The following is a 13,670-nucleotide window of genomic DNA, read 5'->3' as shown; positions in this document are numbered from 1 at the left end:
TTAACATCTAAAAATGGAAGTGTTGCCGTAAACATCCAGAAAAATGTTGCAGATTCACAAGAAACTTCTTGACTTGTTTGGGATAGAGTGGGGATAAAAGTCAAAAATTTTTTTAAAAAAATACTCCATAGGTGCATTCATTCTGCACAATTTAGCCACACTGCACTCAGCATCCACACAATCCCATGTCTGGCAACAGGCAGCAGACGCAAAGAACTGTGCAAATCTTCTGCAGTGAACTGCTTTCCTCCCAGGTGCTGCTGCTTATAGCAGTAAAGCGCTGAACCAGGAATACCTGTGCAGCCATGCCTTTAATGGAAAAATACATGTTGGAAAGGATGCCAGATCGTCATAAATCAAACAGTAACAAGCTCATAAACCTCTTCTGATACAGACTGAGTAAAGCCAGTTGCAGTGTTTAAGATAATTTTATCTCCATATGTAAAGCAAATAGTTTACAGTGCAAATTTGAACAAAGATCAGACCTGCAACACCAGAGAATGTAAAACTCTTGTTAAATTCACAAGGAAAATACACAATCACAAAACAAAAAGATGTGAGATCACAAAGAGTGTGTGCGTGTGAATGTGTGTGCGGAGGGATGGGGAGGACAGAGAGACCCATGTCTGACAGGGAAAACCTTCCCACCTGCTGGCAAGATACAACGGTACCTTCAGGCAGCCCCCTTACCAGAGCCATCATCTTTGAGAGATGGAAGGTATTCAAGGAAGTTATTGACTTCTCTCAGTGGGGCAGAATGGTTAAATAAAGAGAGGGAGAAGGCTGAAATGAGAGAAAGTTGTTTTGTGGCCCCACATTTGCGGAGGGATATTTACTTGCATCATGACAACCAGGTAACTAACAGCACAATCCAGAGCTCAGGCAGATGAGGACGGCGCCACTTGAACGCCATTCTACCCACTCCACAGACATTCTATGTGCCAGTCTACACACTCCTGCAGTGCCATTCCATCCAACTCCCCTATGGGGAGAATAGATATGCCTGGCGTACCTCTGCCAGTAGCTCCAGCAGCATTCAAGGGCCCAGGGGGGTCTGGAGGCCGACTAAGGTTAGCCACACACACCCCCCCGAATGCCGCTGTAGCGTGGAGTGATGTGCAAGCACCAGCACAAGGCCAGGTGTCGTGGCTGGGTGTCACAAGGCACCGCAGTGGCCAGGCGCCAGTGGATTTGCCCCTCCGCCAGAATAAGTGCCCCGGAGAGGGCACACCCAGAGGGGGATTTGGCCCCCTCTGAATAGCGCTGTTAGTCTCATGATGCGAGCCCTGAAATCTAATGATTAGTCCACGCCAATCCCTCAAGAACTCTGCTTGATATAAATTGCTAACTTTTGTTTTACCTTGAATCTGTTACAGTCTAACTCAGTCAGCCATAACAACGAGCCAAACCAGGGATCCTCCTGAGTAATTCAACACTACTTCAATTATCATACTGCCAACGAGTGGCTTTTCACATTTGATGCAACAGAAATATTCCCTCTGAACTCCTGAAAAATAGCACATGTTTAGTCCCTCCTACCATTTTGAGGAGTTCCACAGTAGGTCACCTAGTTTTGCAACACTTCTTTCCAAGAAATGGAGCTACAGGAAGCTGGAAAGTACCAGAGGAGATAAACGACTCCCACCACAGAGCAATTTTCAGTTTATGCTGCCCTATTAAGCAAAGCATTAAGCATAGCTTCCTTTCCAGGCTTGCATTAAACACAGATGAAAGAGGATATATGATGGACTTTGACACTCATCCATCTTCAACCAAGAGGGAGGAGGGAAATTGGAATTTAGATGCTACATTACAGCATCAGGTACAAAGAAGCTGAATGCATTTCAAAAGAAAAAAAAGTGAAAACCAAACCCCAAAAAAAGCTGAAAAGTTTAAATAAATAGACCCCTAAGGTCATCTAAGTAAGTAAATTAAGCTACTGCCCCATTCTGACTCAGTACAATGTCAAAAATACCCGCAACACGAAAGGGCTGGGCTAAATTCTTTGGGAAAGAACCATAGAACTACTTGAAGTAGCACTTCCTTCATTGGTCCAGTTTTACCACTCTTTACATTCAGTTTTTCTTTTCAATTTAGAGTCTGAATCTGACTAGAGAGTGAGGCTTCTCAGGTTACCTAGTCAGGTTCAGAATTACCCCAGAAACATCAGCATAAAACATAGTTACAACAACCACCAAAGCTGCCCGTCCTAGCACATTCTTCTGTTAACATTCCTTGAGAAGCTAGAAGCAGGTCATTAGGGTTGGGTCTCTTAGCTTTAAAGTGGCAGATATGTAAAGGGAAGCAATTGTCCTTTGCTTCATTCAGCAGGCAGTGAAATGAAGGAGTAGCTGTGATGTAGAAGCGCACAGCAAGATCCTTGTTTCCAGTGTTTAAAAGAGGCAAGGTCGTTGACTCTTCCCATTCTTTAGACGCGCTGAATTTCAAACAGCTTTACATCAGTCTCATACCAGACGGGAGGATCCACATTTCTGAAAACAAGCACACATATTAAACACAATCCAATCCCTTAATCTAGGACAGTCACAATGTTCTAAATTTGCAAAGAATAGAGACTGATAGATCAAAGGATAGTGAGGGCTAAATTATATGCAACCCTTTGCTCTCAGCTGGTCCAAGGTTTGGGCTGGGCTGCCACCAGTAAGCTGATGACACCCAGCTATTTCTGTTGATGGACGGTCGCCCGCCTTCATCCCTGGAAGAACTGGCCGAGTGCTTGGAGGCTGTGGTGGAATGGCTTAAACTGAGCCATTTGAAGCTGAACCAAATAAAGACAGAAGTCCTGTGGCTGGGAGGGCACCCGACTCTTGATGGAGTTCATTTAGAGCCCGTTTCATCTGCCAAGAGCCTGGGGGTGATTCTGGACGCATTGTCCATGGTAACCCAGATCACCAAGACAGCCCAGCTGTCATTTTTTAATCTGTGCCAGGTGCAGCAGCTTGTATCATCCTCCAACCTAGCTACAGGAATCCATGCGACAGTCACCTCCAGATTGGACTACTGCAATGCGCTCTATGCTGGGCTGCCCTTGAGACTGATCCGGAAACTTCAGCTGGTTCAAAATGCAGCTGCCCGGCTCCTTTCTGGGTCCCCGTGGCGTGCACATATGACACTGGTGCTTTGTGAACTGTATTTGTTGCCTGTTGGGAGCCAGATCAGGTTCAAGGTTTTAACATTGACGTTCAAAGCCCTTCACAGTCTGGGCCAAGGATACCTGCATGACTGCCTCTTCCATTATGATTAAAGTCTATAAAATTATGCATGGGGTGGAAAATGTTGACAGAGAGAAATTTTTCTCTCTTTCTCACAATACTAGAACCAGGGGGCATCCACTGAAAATGCTGGGGGGAAGAATTAGGACTAATAAAAGGAAACACTTCTTCACGCAACGTGTGATTGGTGTTTGGAATATGCTGCCACAGGAGGTAGTGATGGCCACTAACCTGGATAGCTTTAAAAAGGGCTTGGACAGATTTATGGAGGAGAAGTCGATCTATAGCTACCAATCTTGATCTGCCTTGATCTCAGATTGCAAATGCCTTAGCAGACCAGGTGCTCAGGAGCAGCAGCAGCAGAAGGCCATTGCTTTCACCTCATGCATGTGAGCTCCCAAAGGCACCTGGTGGGCCACTGTGAGTAGCAGCGTGCTGGACTAGATGGACTCTGGTATGATCCAGCTGGCATGTTCTTACGTTCATTATAACCCCCAGTGGACATTAAGATCTGGATCTAAAGGACTTTTAACAATCCCTGGCCCATGCAAGGTCCGATTGGTCTCAATGCAGGCCAGGGCCTTTTTGGTTCTGGCCTTGACTTGGTGGAACAGCCTCCCAGAGGAGATCAGGGTCCTGCGAGACCTTACAGAGTTCTGCAGGGCCTATAAAATGGAGCTGTTCCACCAAGTATTTTGCTGAGGCGTAACCTAATGTTAGGTCAGTTATTTGCAACATTCATGAATTTTAATTATGTTTTAATTTAACTGAATTATCTACATTTTAGTTAGTGGATTTAGACACTGTACTTGATTTAAAATTATGGGTTGTCACCTTCACTTTTTATTGTATTTATTCCTATTGTAAATCGCCCTACACCAGTGATGGCGAACCTATGGCACAGGTGCCAGAGGTGGCACTCAGAGCTCTCTCTGTGGGCACGCACAGAGTTCATCATGTCTAGGCTGGCTTGGGCCGCTGGGCTCGATTATTAGCATTAAACCTAAGACCTAGTTTTGGGGAAGCAGTGTAGGTAACCCTGTTAAGTGCTGTTAAACCCCACTGATTTTCATGCAAAGAACTGAAGTGCTATCCTTTACCTGGGAGTAAGCTTGGTTGCTGGCAATGTGGCTTGCTTCTGAGTAAACCCTCTTAGGGTTGTGATTCACCCGTTCAAAGAGTTGCATGGTTGCTTCAAAGCAAAGCCACCTTCTACCACCAAGCTTACTCTCAAGTAACGCACGCCTCAGAGCCAACCATTTTTTCTAAACTAAAACCTCAGTATTCAGGTTAAATTGCCGTGTTGGCACTTTGTGATAAATAAGTGGGTTTTGGGTTGCAGTTTGGGCACTCGGTCTCGAAAAGGTTCGCCATCACTGCCCTACACTAATTTGGAAGGGGTGATTAAGAAATCTGATGAATAAATAAATGTAATATTCAGTCATATATAGTCCTCTCATTCACTTTTTTTTCCTTTCCTTTCTCCCTTTAGCTGGTTTTCCTAATTTCCCTACCTACTTTCTCCCTAATGGAAAAATGTACCAAATCAGCAAAGTATTATCCACAAAGATCTGATGGTCTTGTGTTGGACTCATTGGAGACAAGCAACCTCCTGACCCATTACTCAGGGAACACTTACCTCAGGACTTTTAGCTGCACAGCAGGGCTGAAGTATGGTCTCCTTGTGTTTCTGTTTACACACAAGGAGGCAGCCCAGTCCTTCTGGCAGCTAGCCTCTGTTTCCTGGTTCTCTTAACTCTGCCCCTCTTAAAGGCACAGATCTCATAACACCCAGTAGTTCCAATATTATAGAGCTAATATTCTCCACTCTCTCCTCCCCCCACCCCCAGCCTGTCTCTTGCTGCTACCACAGGAGAGAGTCTTGTTTTTAAAAAGAGGCTTGTCTGAAAAAAAAAAGATTTAAAAAGCAGAGTGGGCTGGAGCCAGAAACAGACCCTGCTTGTGCTGTTCCTTGCAAAAGCCAACTCTGTTATATCAATACATTGATATATTGATATGAGTGTTTAGAGAAGAAGGAAGAAGACGGCAACATGGCAGCAGGGGCAAGGGGAAAGGCATGGATGGCAGTGCAAAGCATGGGAAACACAAAGCAGGACAGGGAAGGAAAGGAAAGGGGGGGAGGGAGGCCAGCTGCATTAATGCTGTTGCTGTCCTCAACCAGAGGCCTGGTGGAACAGCTCCTCCTTACTGGCCCTGCATAATTTAGTTAACTCCCACAGGGTCAAGGACTCAGCTGACACAGCATTCTACCAGGCTGGGTCCAGAGCCAATAAGACCCTGGACCTGAATGACAACAGCCAGATATCTTTAGGGCCAGGGACCACCAACAAATTATTATTCGCAGAGCGTAATTCTCTGTACAGGGTAGATCTGGAAAACTGTCATAGTAATCCAACTTAGAAGTAACAAATGCATGGATCAGCATAGCCAGGTCAGCTAAAATAATATATTTATATACTGCCTTGACACACCAGGGTGCCAAAGCAGTTTATAAAGTCATGCATATAATAAAACCCTGAAAAAAAAACACTCTAAAAACGAAACTACAGTGGCACCTCGAAAATCGGTGCCTTCAACAATCGTTGATTTCAGAAATCGACGATTTCCTGGCGCCGATTTCCGCCCTCTAAAATCATCGGCCACCTCGATTTTCGGTGGCTGCCGAGGGCACGGAAACGCGTACGCAAGCGGCGTTGCACGTGCGCAAACAGTGTTGTGCATGCGCAAACAGTGTTCACGCATGCGCAAACGACATACCTCTAAATACGCCGTTTTCTAAAATCGCCGATAATCTCCAGACGGATTATCGGTGATTTTCGAGGTGCCACTGTATAGTTTATCGGAAACATGTTCTGATGTACTCTCAACCCCCCCTTCCCCAAAAACTTTAAACTTAGCAGAGTTTCCCAGCTGTTCAGTCAGCGACCCTAGTCAAATGTATATTGGAAAAGAGGCACTTTTACCAACTGCCTGAAGAGCAGGTCTTCCTATGGAGGAAGATCTTCATATCAGCTTTCGTACATCCCTACCCACAATACATACTACTAAATAGGACAGTGATTGCAAGCTTGCTTACTGTTAATATTCTTCATACCATTCCATAATATCAGGATTGGGAACATATGTCCTGTTGATATTTATTGGAGAAGGGGATGATTTTTGTGTGTATGTTTGTGCATATAACATTCAGTCATATGAACATTTATATATATATATATGTTCTCACATAATAGAAAGCAAAGGTCTTAAATTATCAGAGCCGAAAACTAAAGGAAATTATCAACAATTTGGTGCTCACAGAAATCACAAATCATCTAACCCAGTGATTTGTAACATAGTTATCCTTGCAATTCCCCAACTGAATCTCATCTAGACTCAATGCATGGAAGGAGATTTCTCACTCACTGAGGCCGCTGGGTTTGTTATGGGATTTCAAGAATATTAAGTTCTACATTAAAATTTACCTTTCTGTAATTTAAATCCACTGTTTCTCATGTAGTTTTCAATGGATCTGGTTTTTAAAAAAATGTTTTCCTTTGTCCATTTCTGATATTTTCCTTTAGATATTTTAAATTGTCTTATTTCTAGGTTCATAGCATTTTAACTCCAAGTGTTTGTAACCCTTGGTTAGAAAAAAGATTCGGCCACTCTGCAAGATACGGCAGGAATTATTTACTTGAAATGTAAAGGTAATTTGAGGCATTAGAATCTAACATGGCTCATATGGTCATCATAAAAGCAGAACGAGAAACATTAGTGGCATGACACACAAATATTAGGTAAATTATACAAATAAAATTTAATATTAGCTATGTCTCTCAGGTTCGTAATAGGAGGAAGCTTTCGTTCTAAGCTATTTTAATCTAAAACCAGACACATTTCAGGCCACTCCCACCTAAAGAATTCATCAGACACACTCTTAGCAAGAAAGAGCTGTAGCTGGGCTGTAACCAACCTACTTACCTCAAATAAATAACTCCCCACATGTAGGTACGAAACCACATGGCAGTACTAGAGTTAGCCTGATATTTGCGAATCAGTATTGGATGGGGCACAGGGAGTAGCCCTACGAGCGTGCCATGTTGCAAAAACTTCAGAATTTCAGACTCATCAGTGAGGCCCCTGCAGGCAGAAAGAATACATGAACCAATACTATAAACTCCTCATTATGCCACAGGAAACAATACTTTGAATACAAGGACTTTACGCTCGTACATTGGTATTTCTGCTATTAAAAAAACCACAAGGATTATATGAAAAAGCAGCAGTAGTCCTCTACAGTTTAGGAATTTCTGTTGTTGAGCATTCAATTATTTCCTTACAAAAGATGGAGCTTCACCATTCTGTGGTCTTGAACCTCCATCTAGCAATGGCAGATGTACAAGTTCGTGGTTTAACCTTTGTTATCTACATATAAAACCTCCACAGTGTTTTTATCTGAGTTACTTTTTTAAAAAAAAATCATAATTCTTGCTGCTTTTGTGCATTTTTTTTCTGATGATGCAAAGGTTTTTTAACAATATTTGTTTTGTTGCGATTTGATTTTATTGTGATTTTATTTCAGTTGTCATAAGCTTTGTATCCATTTAGAGAAATATAATTTAAAGACCAAGTTTCTTGTAATAAAATTATATCATATTCTGAGATGAATTTACCAAAGGATGGATCTTTTAGTTTACTCTCCCAGCCTGCCACGTTCCAGGATATTAATTTCAGGCCGTCAATCTCTTTAGTCACATGGTGTCAGTCATCAAGAGTAATTTGTTCCAATTTTTCTAAATTTTCTCTTTTTCTATATAAGCGCAACCATTTTGGAATGATTTTCCTCTATATTGGAATGGTCTTTCCATTTGTTCCTTAGCTGACAATGGGGCATCCAGAATTGATTTTAAACTTTTAGGGGACCTCATCAGGTCGCAGGTGGACCTGGACATTAGTTGATGGAACGCCATTGTGTAGGATGGTGTCCAGGTTTCCAGTGTAAGCCTCCTGATGAACCACTTGGTCTTAGTGAGTTGTTTTAAATAAATAAATATCCATCCTGAACAAATGTGAGAAGGTGGTGAGTTTTGATCATAATAAGGAAATCCTTACTATCCCACAATTTAAACAATTGTGTTCAAGAAACCCTGGATGCTTACTTGTCAATGCATATCTTCTCTACTTGGGGAACCAGAACCTGTAACAACCGCATGATTGTCTGAAGAGGCAGCTTTGACTTCCAGGACACCACCTGCAAAATATGAAAAGCAGAAGTTGAGATCTGTAGATTTGAGTACAACACAACCCACTTAACAAAACGCAACAGAATAAACATACTGATTCAATTTATCTAGATATCCAGTTATCCTCTATAGTCTTTTCCACTGAAAGATTGAAGTACAATTGTGTATTCATCTGCCACGTGCTGGACCTTCTTTGGCCCAGAATGCTCCACTTGGGTCCTAGTGCTTACCTAATTCTTACCTAGTGCTTACCCCCCTCCATTCAGCTTTTGCCGTCCCTTTAAGATGCTGGGCATGGGTTGTCACCCAGCTCTGCCGTGGCATGGGGCCAGCCTTTGGGCAAATTCGGATGTCTGTGGCTGGCTGAGCACTCTCTCTTGTCCTCTTGCTCCCTGTGCCAGCCAAGCCTCACTGCTGCTACTACCTCCCATGCCTGTCTCCTTGGAGAGATGGCCTGAAGATTCCTCCCTCCCCCCACCCCCACCACCAAGCCTCGCTGCCACTGCCACCTTCCACCTCATTGCCAAGAAGAGACAACAAGGGGATTAGCTATTTCAGATCTGACCCTAACCAAGAGTGATGACCTGGTTAATGGGGTGGGATCCATAGAGTTTGTTATACAACTTTTGCATTGCACCAGATTTGTTAAAATCAGCAATAAAATACATATATATGTGGGGATACATAGTAATAGAATTCTGGATAACAAAGTAATGATATACAGTAGATTATGTATGCAAGGATCTGTCATCAGGTCATAAAACAAAGGGTTCAGGAAAATCTTAGCAGGAAATAGAAACCTGGTATAAGAGATTTCAATCACTTGATATAGAATGTATTGTATTTGATGAAGGCGAGGAGGGAATCATGTAGTTTTATTTGCTTTTTAATCTGTAGGATATATTTTTCTTAATCTTTATTATCTTTTATTGTTGTCACAGTTTGCAATGGTATAAATCTTTGGAGGATGGAGGGTAACACTCTATGTTTTTCTGTTTTTCTCTCATTACTGTTTAATTCTCTGTAGGGTAGCTGGCTCATCGTCTTGCAGCTTTGAATTTATATAAAGAATAAAAAACATTATTAAAAAGAAGGAAATGCTGTCATCACTAAAAGTCAACCTGCGTTTCTCAAAAGTAAGTCATGCCAGAGATGCTCAGAAGTGGTTTTTGCCATTGCCTGCCTTTGCATAGGAACTCTGGTGGTCTCCCAACCAAATACTAACCTTGGTGGCCTTCCATCCAAATACTAACCAGGGTTAACCCTGTTTGGCTTCTGAGAACTGACAAGATCAGGCTAGTGAGAGCCATCCAGACCAGGATACTTTACATACTACATATGATTACCGTATATACTCGTATAAGCAGTGGTGGGATCCAAAAATTTTAATAACAGGTTCTGATGGTGGTGGGATTCAAACAGTGGGGCCGCCGCACATACACACCTCCAGTCCCTATTGGGCAGGGAGGTTGCTTTAGTAACCCCTTCTCGGCACTCAGAAAAAATTAGTAACCACTTCTAGAGAAGTGGTGAGAACTGGTTGGATTCCACCTCTGTGTATAAGTCGACCCGAGTATAAGTCGAGGCACCTAGTTTTACCACAAAAAACTGGGAAAACTTATTGATTTGTGTTTTAGTCGAGGGTGGGAAATGAAGCGGCCAGCGGCACAGAGCAGGGCGCCGCCGCCATTCCCCCTCTGCCCCAGGGAGAAGACAGCTGCCTTTTCCCTGGGGCAGAGGGGGTTAGCTGCTTGGCCCCCCGCCCCCCCTACGGTGCCCCCCCCACATTACTTTAACAAACGGAGGAGGCTTGAGAAGAGGCCTGCTGCCTGTGTTCCCTTCCAGGTTTCAAATGACTTGGTGGGAACTACATTTCCCTGGGTCTCCTGGGAAATGAAGTTCCCAGCAGGCCGTTTCAGCCTGGAAGGGAACACAGGCAGTAGGCCTCTTCTCAAGCCTCCTCCGTTTGTTACAGTAAGTGGAAGGGTGTCGTGGGGGGGAAGTCACTGACTCACGTATAAGTCGAGGGGGGCATTTTTCAGCCTTAAAAAAGCGCTGAAAAACTCGACTTATGCATGAGTATATACGGTAATAACAATTTATATTAACATTAAGAATTGAAATTATCGCTCAATCTTGTGAACTGATAACAGTAGTTCCCAGCTTCTCTCACCCATTCAGAAGTTGGATTCCACTGCCCACTTGAGGATGTGCTGGACAAGCGCCATTGATCACGCTTGGGCTGTAACGATTCCTAAAAAGATGACATAAACATAGTTCTGAACCTCTCCTCTGCTTTCTAAGTTTAGTTCAAACAGTACTGAGATGTATCACAGAGAGAAGCGTGTAATACACTTCTCTCTATGATACACCTCTGAAGATGCCAGCCACAGATGCAGGTGAACGTTAGGAACAAGATCTACCAGACCATGGCCACACAGCCTGGAAAACCCACAACAACCAGTTGGATCCGGCCATGAAAGCTTTCGACAATACATAGTACTAAGATGATTAATCTTTCCACTTGACCCTCAAAAAGTCAAGAAGCACTAAAAAAAACGGAGACAAAATACAAAATCCTGTATTGCAACTTTTGTTTTTGTAGTGCAATGACTTCAGAGATTCTTTTCATCATTGATCCAAGGTTCCCCATTTCTGAGAACTAATCGTTCCAGTTTAAGGTGAAGAAATGTTGCAATTGTGTCTTATTGTTTGCTACAAGTGTGTTCATCTGCTACATAGAATTAAACGTGCAATTACTAGGAGGGTTCAGTCAGTAACAGTTCGTATGTCGACTCTTGTGCTGAATGTGCTGTTGATATGAATCACATTAAGCCCCAATCACAGCATTTCAGAAACAGAAAACTAAAATTCAGCATCTGTGCCCAAACGCTTTGACCTGGGTGCCTCAATGTTCTCATTCATCTTTGAAAATATGACATGAATCCCAAGGTCAATAGCACGTTTGCCTGGGAAACAACCAAGATATGCAGTGTCCCATCTTTCTAATCTGGTGGCTTATTATTGTCAACATAAAGTGATAATGTTACTCTTCATTATTTATAGTTACAGCAACTTCATGGTTCCCAGATATTACATCTCCATTACCCAAGTATGAGAACCTGCCCGGCTCCCTTACCCATCATTTGTTACCATCTCAGTTGACTGATTAATAGCCGAATCCAGGTCGGGGAGCAGTGGGAATCGACTCCTGGACACTGAGTCATCCCTCAGCTCCTTTATGGAGTGGAAATTTGGGCCAGGGAACAGGACATTCTTTGATAAGTTGGACATTATCCAAAATTATTTCATCAGGAAAATCCCAGGACACCCCAGCTGCTCATTTAAGAACTGAAGTGGGCTATCTTCAATTACTTTGAGGGTTCCTCTGTTGAAATATTATATAAAGTTAATCAACTTTTCTAGCTGTCATTTGGTCAAACTGGGTTACCATTCTAAAAGGATGGAAACTATTGGTCAGTCTTGATGGTTCCCACTTTGCAGTCGTAGAACTTGCCCCCACTGGAAGAAATAAAATCTTGGAACTTCAGCAAAATCCGAGCACAAGTTTATGAGAGGGATGAAGAACGTGATATAATTTTGATCCACCAATCTAAATATTCTCTGTGGTATCCTAGATTTAAGTGTAATAGATCCTCTTCTAGATACCTATAGAACCTGATCAATCCTATCCTAAGGCCTCTATTAGTGCCAGATTCCAATTTTTTTCCATCTGGATATCTACAGGGCAGATTCAGAAAGACCCCACCGGATTCTTGCTTGTGCCCGGGTGGAAACAATCAGCTCCATTGAATGTTGAGGTTCACACTACATTGAGCTCAGTGCTCAGGGCCTGACAAGCACCGAATCCAATTTCTGCTGGCTGATGTAGTTTTTCTTTTGTTATTTATTGTGTTGCCTCTTCTATTTTCCTATCAGTTAATATTAGGAAGAAAGTTTCGGTATGAATCTGTGATTCCTCAATCCAGGGTGTTTGGTTAATGATTTTTGCAATTACTGTGTTTTATCAGTTTTAGATATTTATAAAATGATTCGTTCTGTATTCCTTTTAACCTGTATTGTCTCTATTTTTTTTTTAATGGCCAATGGCTAAAACAATAAAGTTGTTCAAAGATTTCTGGATGCGGCACAGGCTTTCACCAGCAGATTTGCCCTCCCCAGGGCAATTACCTCAGTGGAGGGGCAAAACTGCTAGTGGGGGGATGCTGCAATGCTGCATGGCACCCGAACGTGGCACTGGGCACTGCATCAGCACACCTGCCCCACAGCTGGCCCCATTGGCAAAGGGGGGTGGGCAGGTAGGTGGAGCATTCCCAGGGTAGAGCCAACTTTAGTCAGCTTCCACCCAGGCTTTCAAGCCACGGCCAGGACTTAACTCTGTTAAGGCCTATGGAGGGCTTTCAAACAGCCAGGGCTTTTTTCTTTTTTTGCTGTACCCCCATGCTGCCTCTGGAGCAGCATGGTGGCAGAGCCATTCCTGGCTGCAGAACCCTCTGGATTGGGCTGCCCGAAACTACTGTAGCATAATTCCATTCAAACCACAGACAACAATTTGCCAGTGAAAAATATATACTAGCTTGTTGTCACTGATAACGACATATCAATTGGTTTTTATTGGCAGATCATAACACACTATGGCTTCTTTGTACATGATGTACCAGACTACTAACAAGCAAAGTCATAATTCATTTGGAATTGCCCCATTGTTGATTGCCTCAGGTATGAAGCATCATATATAGTGCTAGATTATGTTCTGATTCATTCTCAGGCTTTAGAATATGTTGAAACTTGACAGTAACAAGCAGCCTTACCCCACTCCAAGATTCGGTATCACTGACAATGCCCGAAGGGCTGCCCTCTACTGGGGACTGTGAAGACTCTGGCTCTAGGGAACACATTGTTCCATCCTCTGACACTTGGGATTTCTCTGTGAGTTTGTCAATGCCTGAATTTTGGGAGATAATATTAAGAAAAAACTGAGCAATGCTCGCAGAGGATCAACATCATAAGTTACACTAAAAAAAGAAGAACAAGAAGAGTTTGGTTTATACCTCCCCGCTTTCTCTCCTGTAAAGAGAGTCAAAAGGGCTTACAAACTCCTTTCCCTTCCTCTCCCCACAACAGACACCTTGTGAGGCTGGTGGGGCTGAGAGAGTTCTGAATGAACTGT

At 43.0% G+C, this 13,670-nt stretch overlaps 1 protein-coding gene across 1 annotated transcript in view; it reads right to left on the bottom strand.

The window, feature by feature from the left end:
* Nucleotides 1-292: 292 nt before the first annotated feature.
* Nucleotides 293-13,670, bottom strand: part of HID1 (HID1 domain containing) — a 57,281-nt gene continuing 43,903 nt past the window's right edge. Inside the window, exons 15-19 of the mRNA XM_048490137.1 lie at nucleotides 13,312-13,445; nucleotides 10,653-10,733; nucleotides 8,396-8,487; nucleotides 7,218-7,376; nucleotides 293-2,492 (exon numbers count right to left, since the gene is read on the bottom strand). Of these exons, the coding sequence (XP_048346094.1) occupies nucleotides 2,429-2,492; nucleotides 7,218-7,376; nucleotides 8,396-8,487; nucleotides 10,653-10,733; nucleotides 13,312-13,445 (530 nt within the window). The 3' untranslated portion in view covers nucleotides 293-2,428. The remainder of the gene's footprint in view (nucleotides 2,493-7,217; nucleotides 7,377-8,395; nucleotides 8,488-10,652; nucleotides 10,734-13,311; nucleotides 13,446-13,670) is intronic.

Source organism: Sphaerodactylus townsendi, linkage group LG03 (assembly GCF_021028975.2).
Source record: "Sphaerodactylus townsendi isolate TG3544 linkage group LG03, MPM_Stown_v2.3, whole genome shotgun sequence".
Classification (NCBI taxonomy): Eukaryota; Metazoa; Chordata; class Lepidosauria; order Squamata; family Sphaerodactylidae; genus Sphaerodactylus; species Sphaerodactylus townsendi.
The sequence above is the reverse complement of the archived record's forward strand: the minus strand, read 5'-3'. Positions and strand labels throughout refer to the sequence as shown.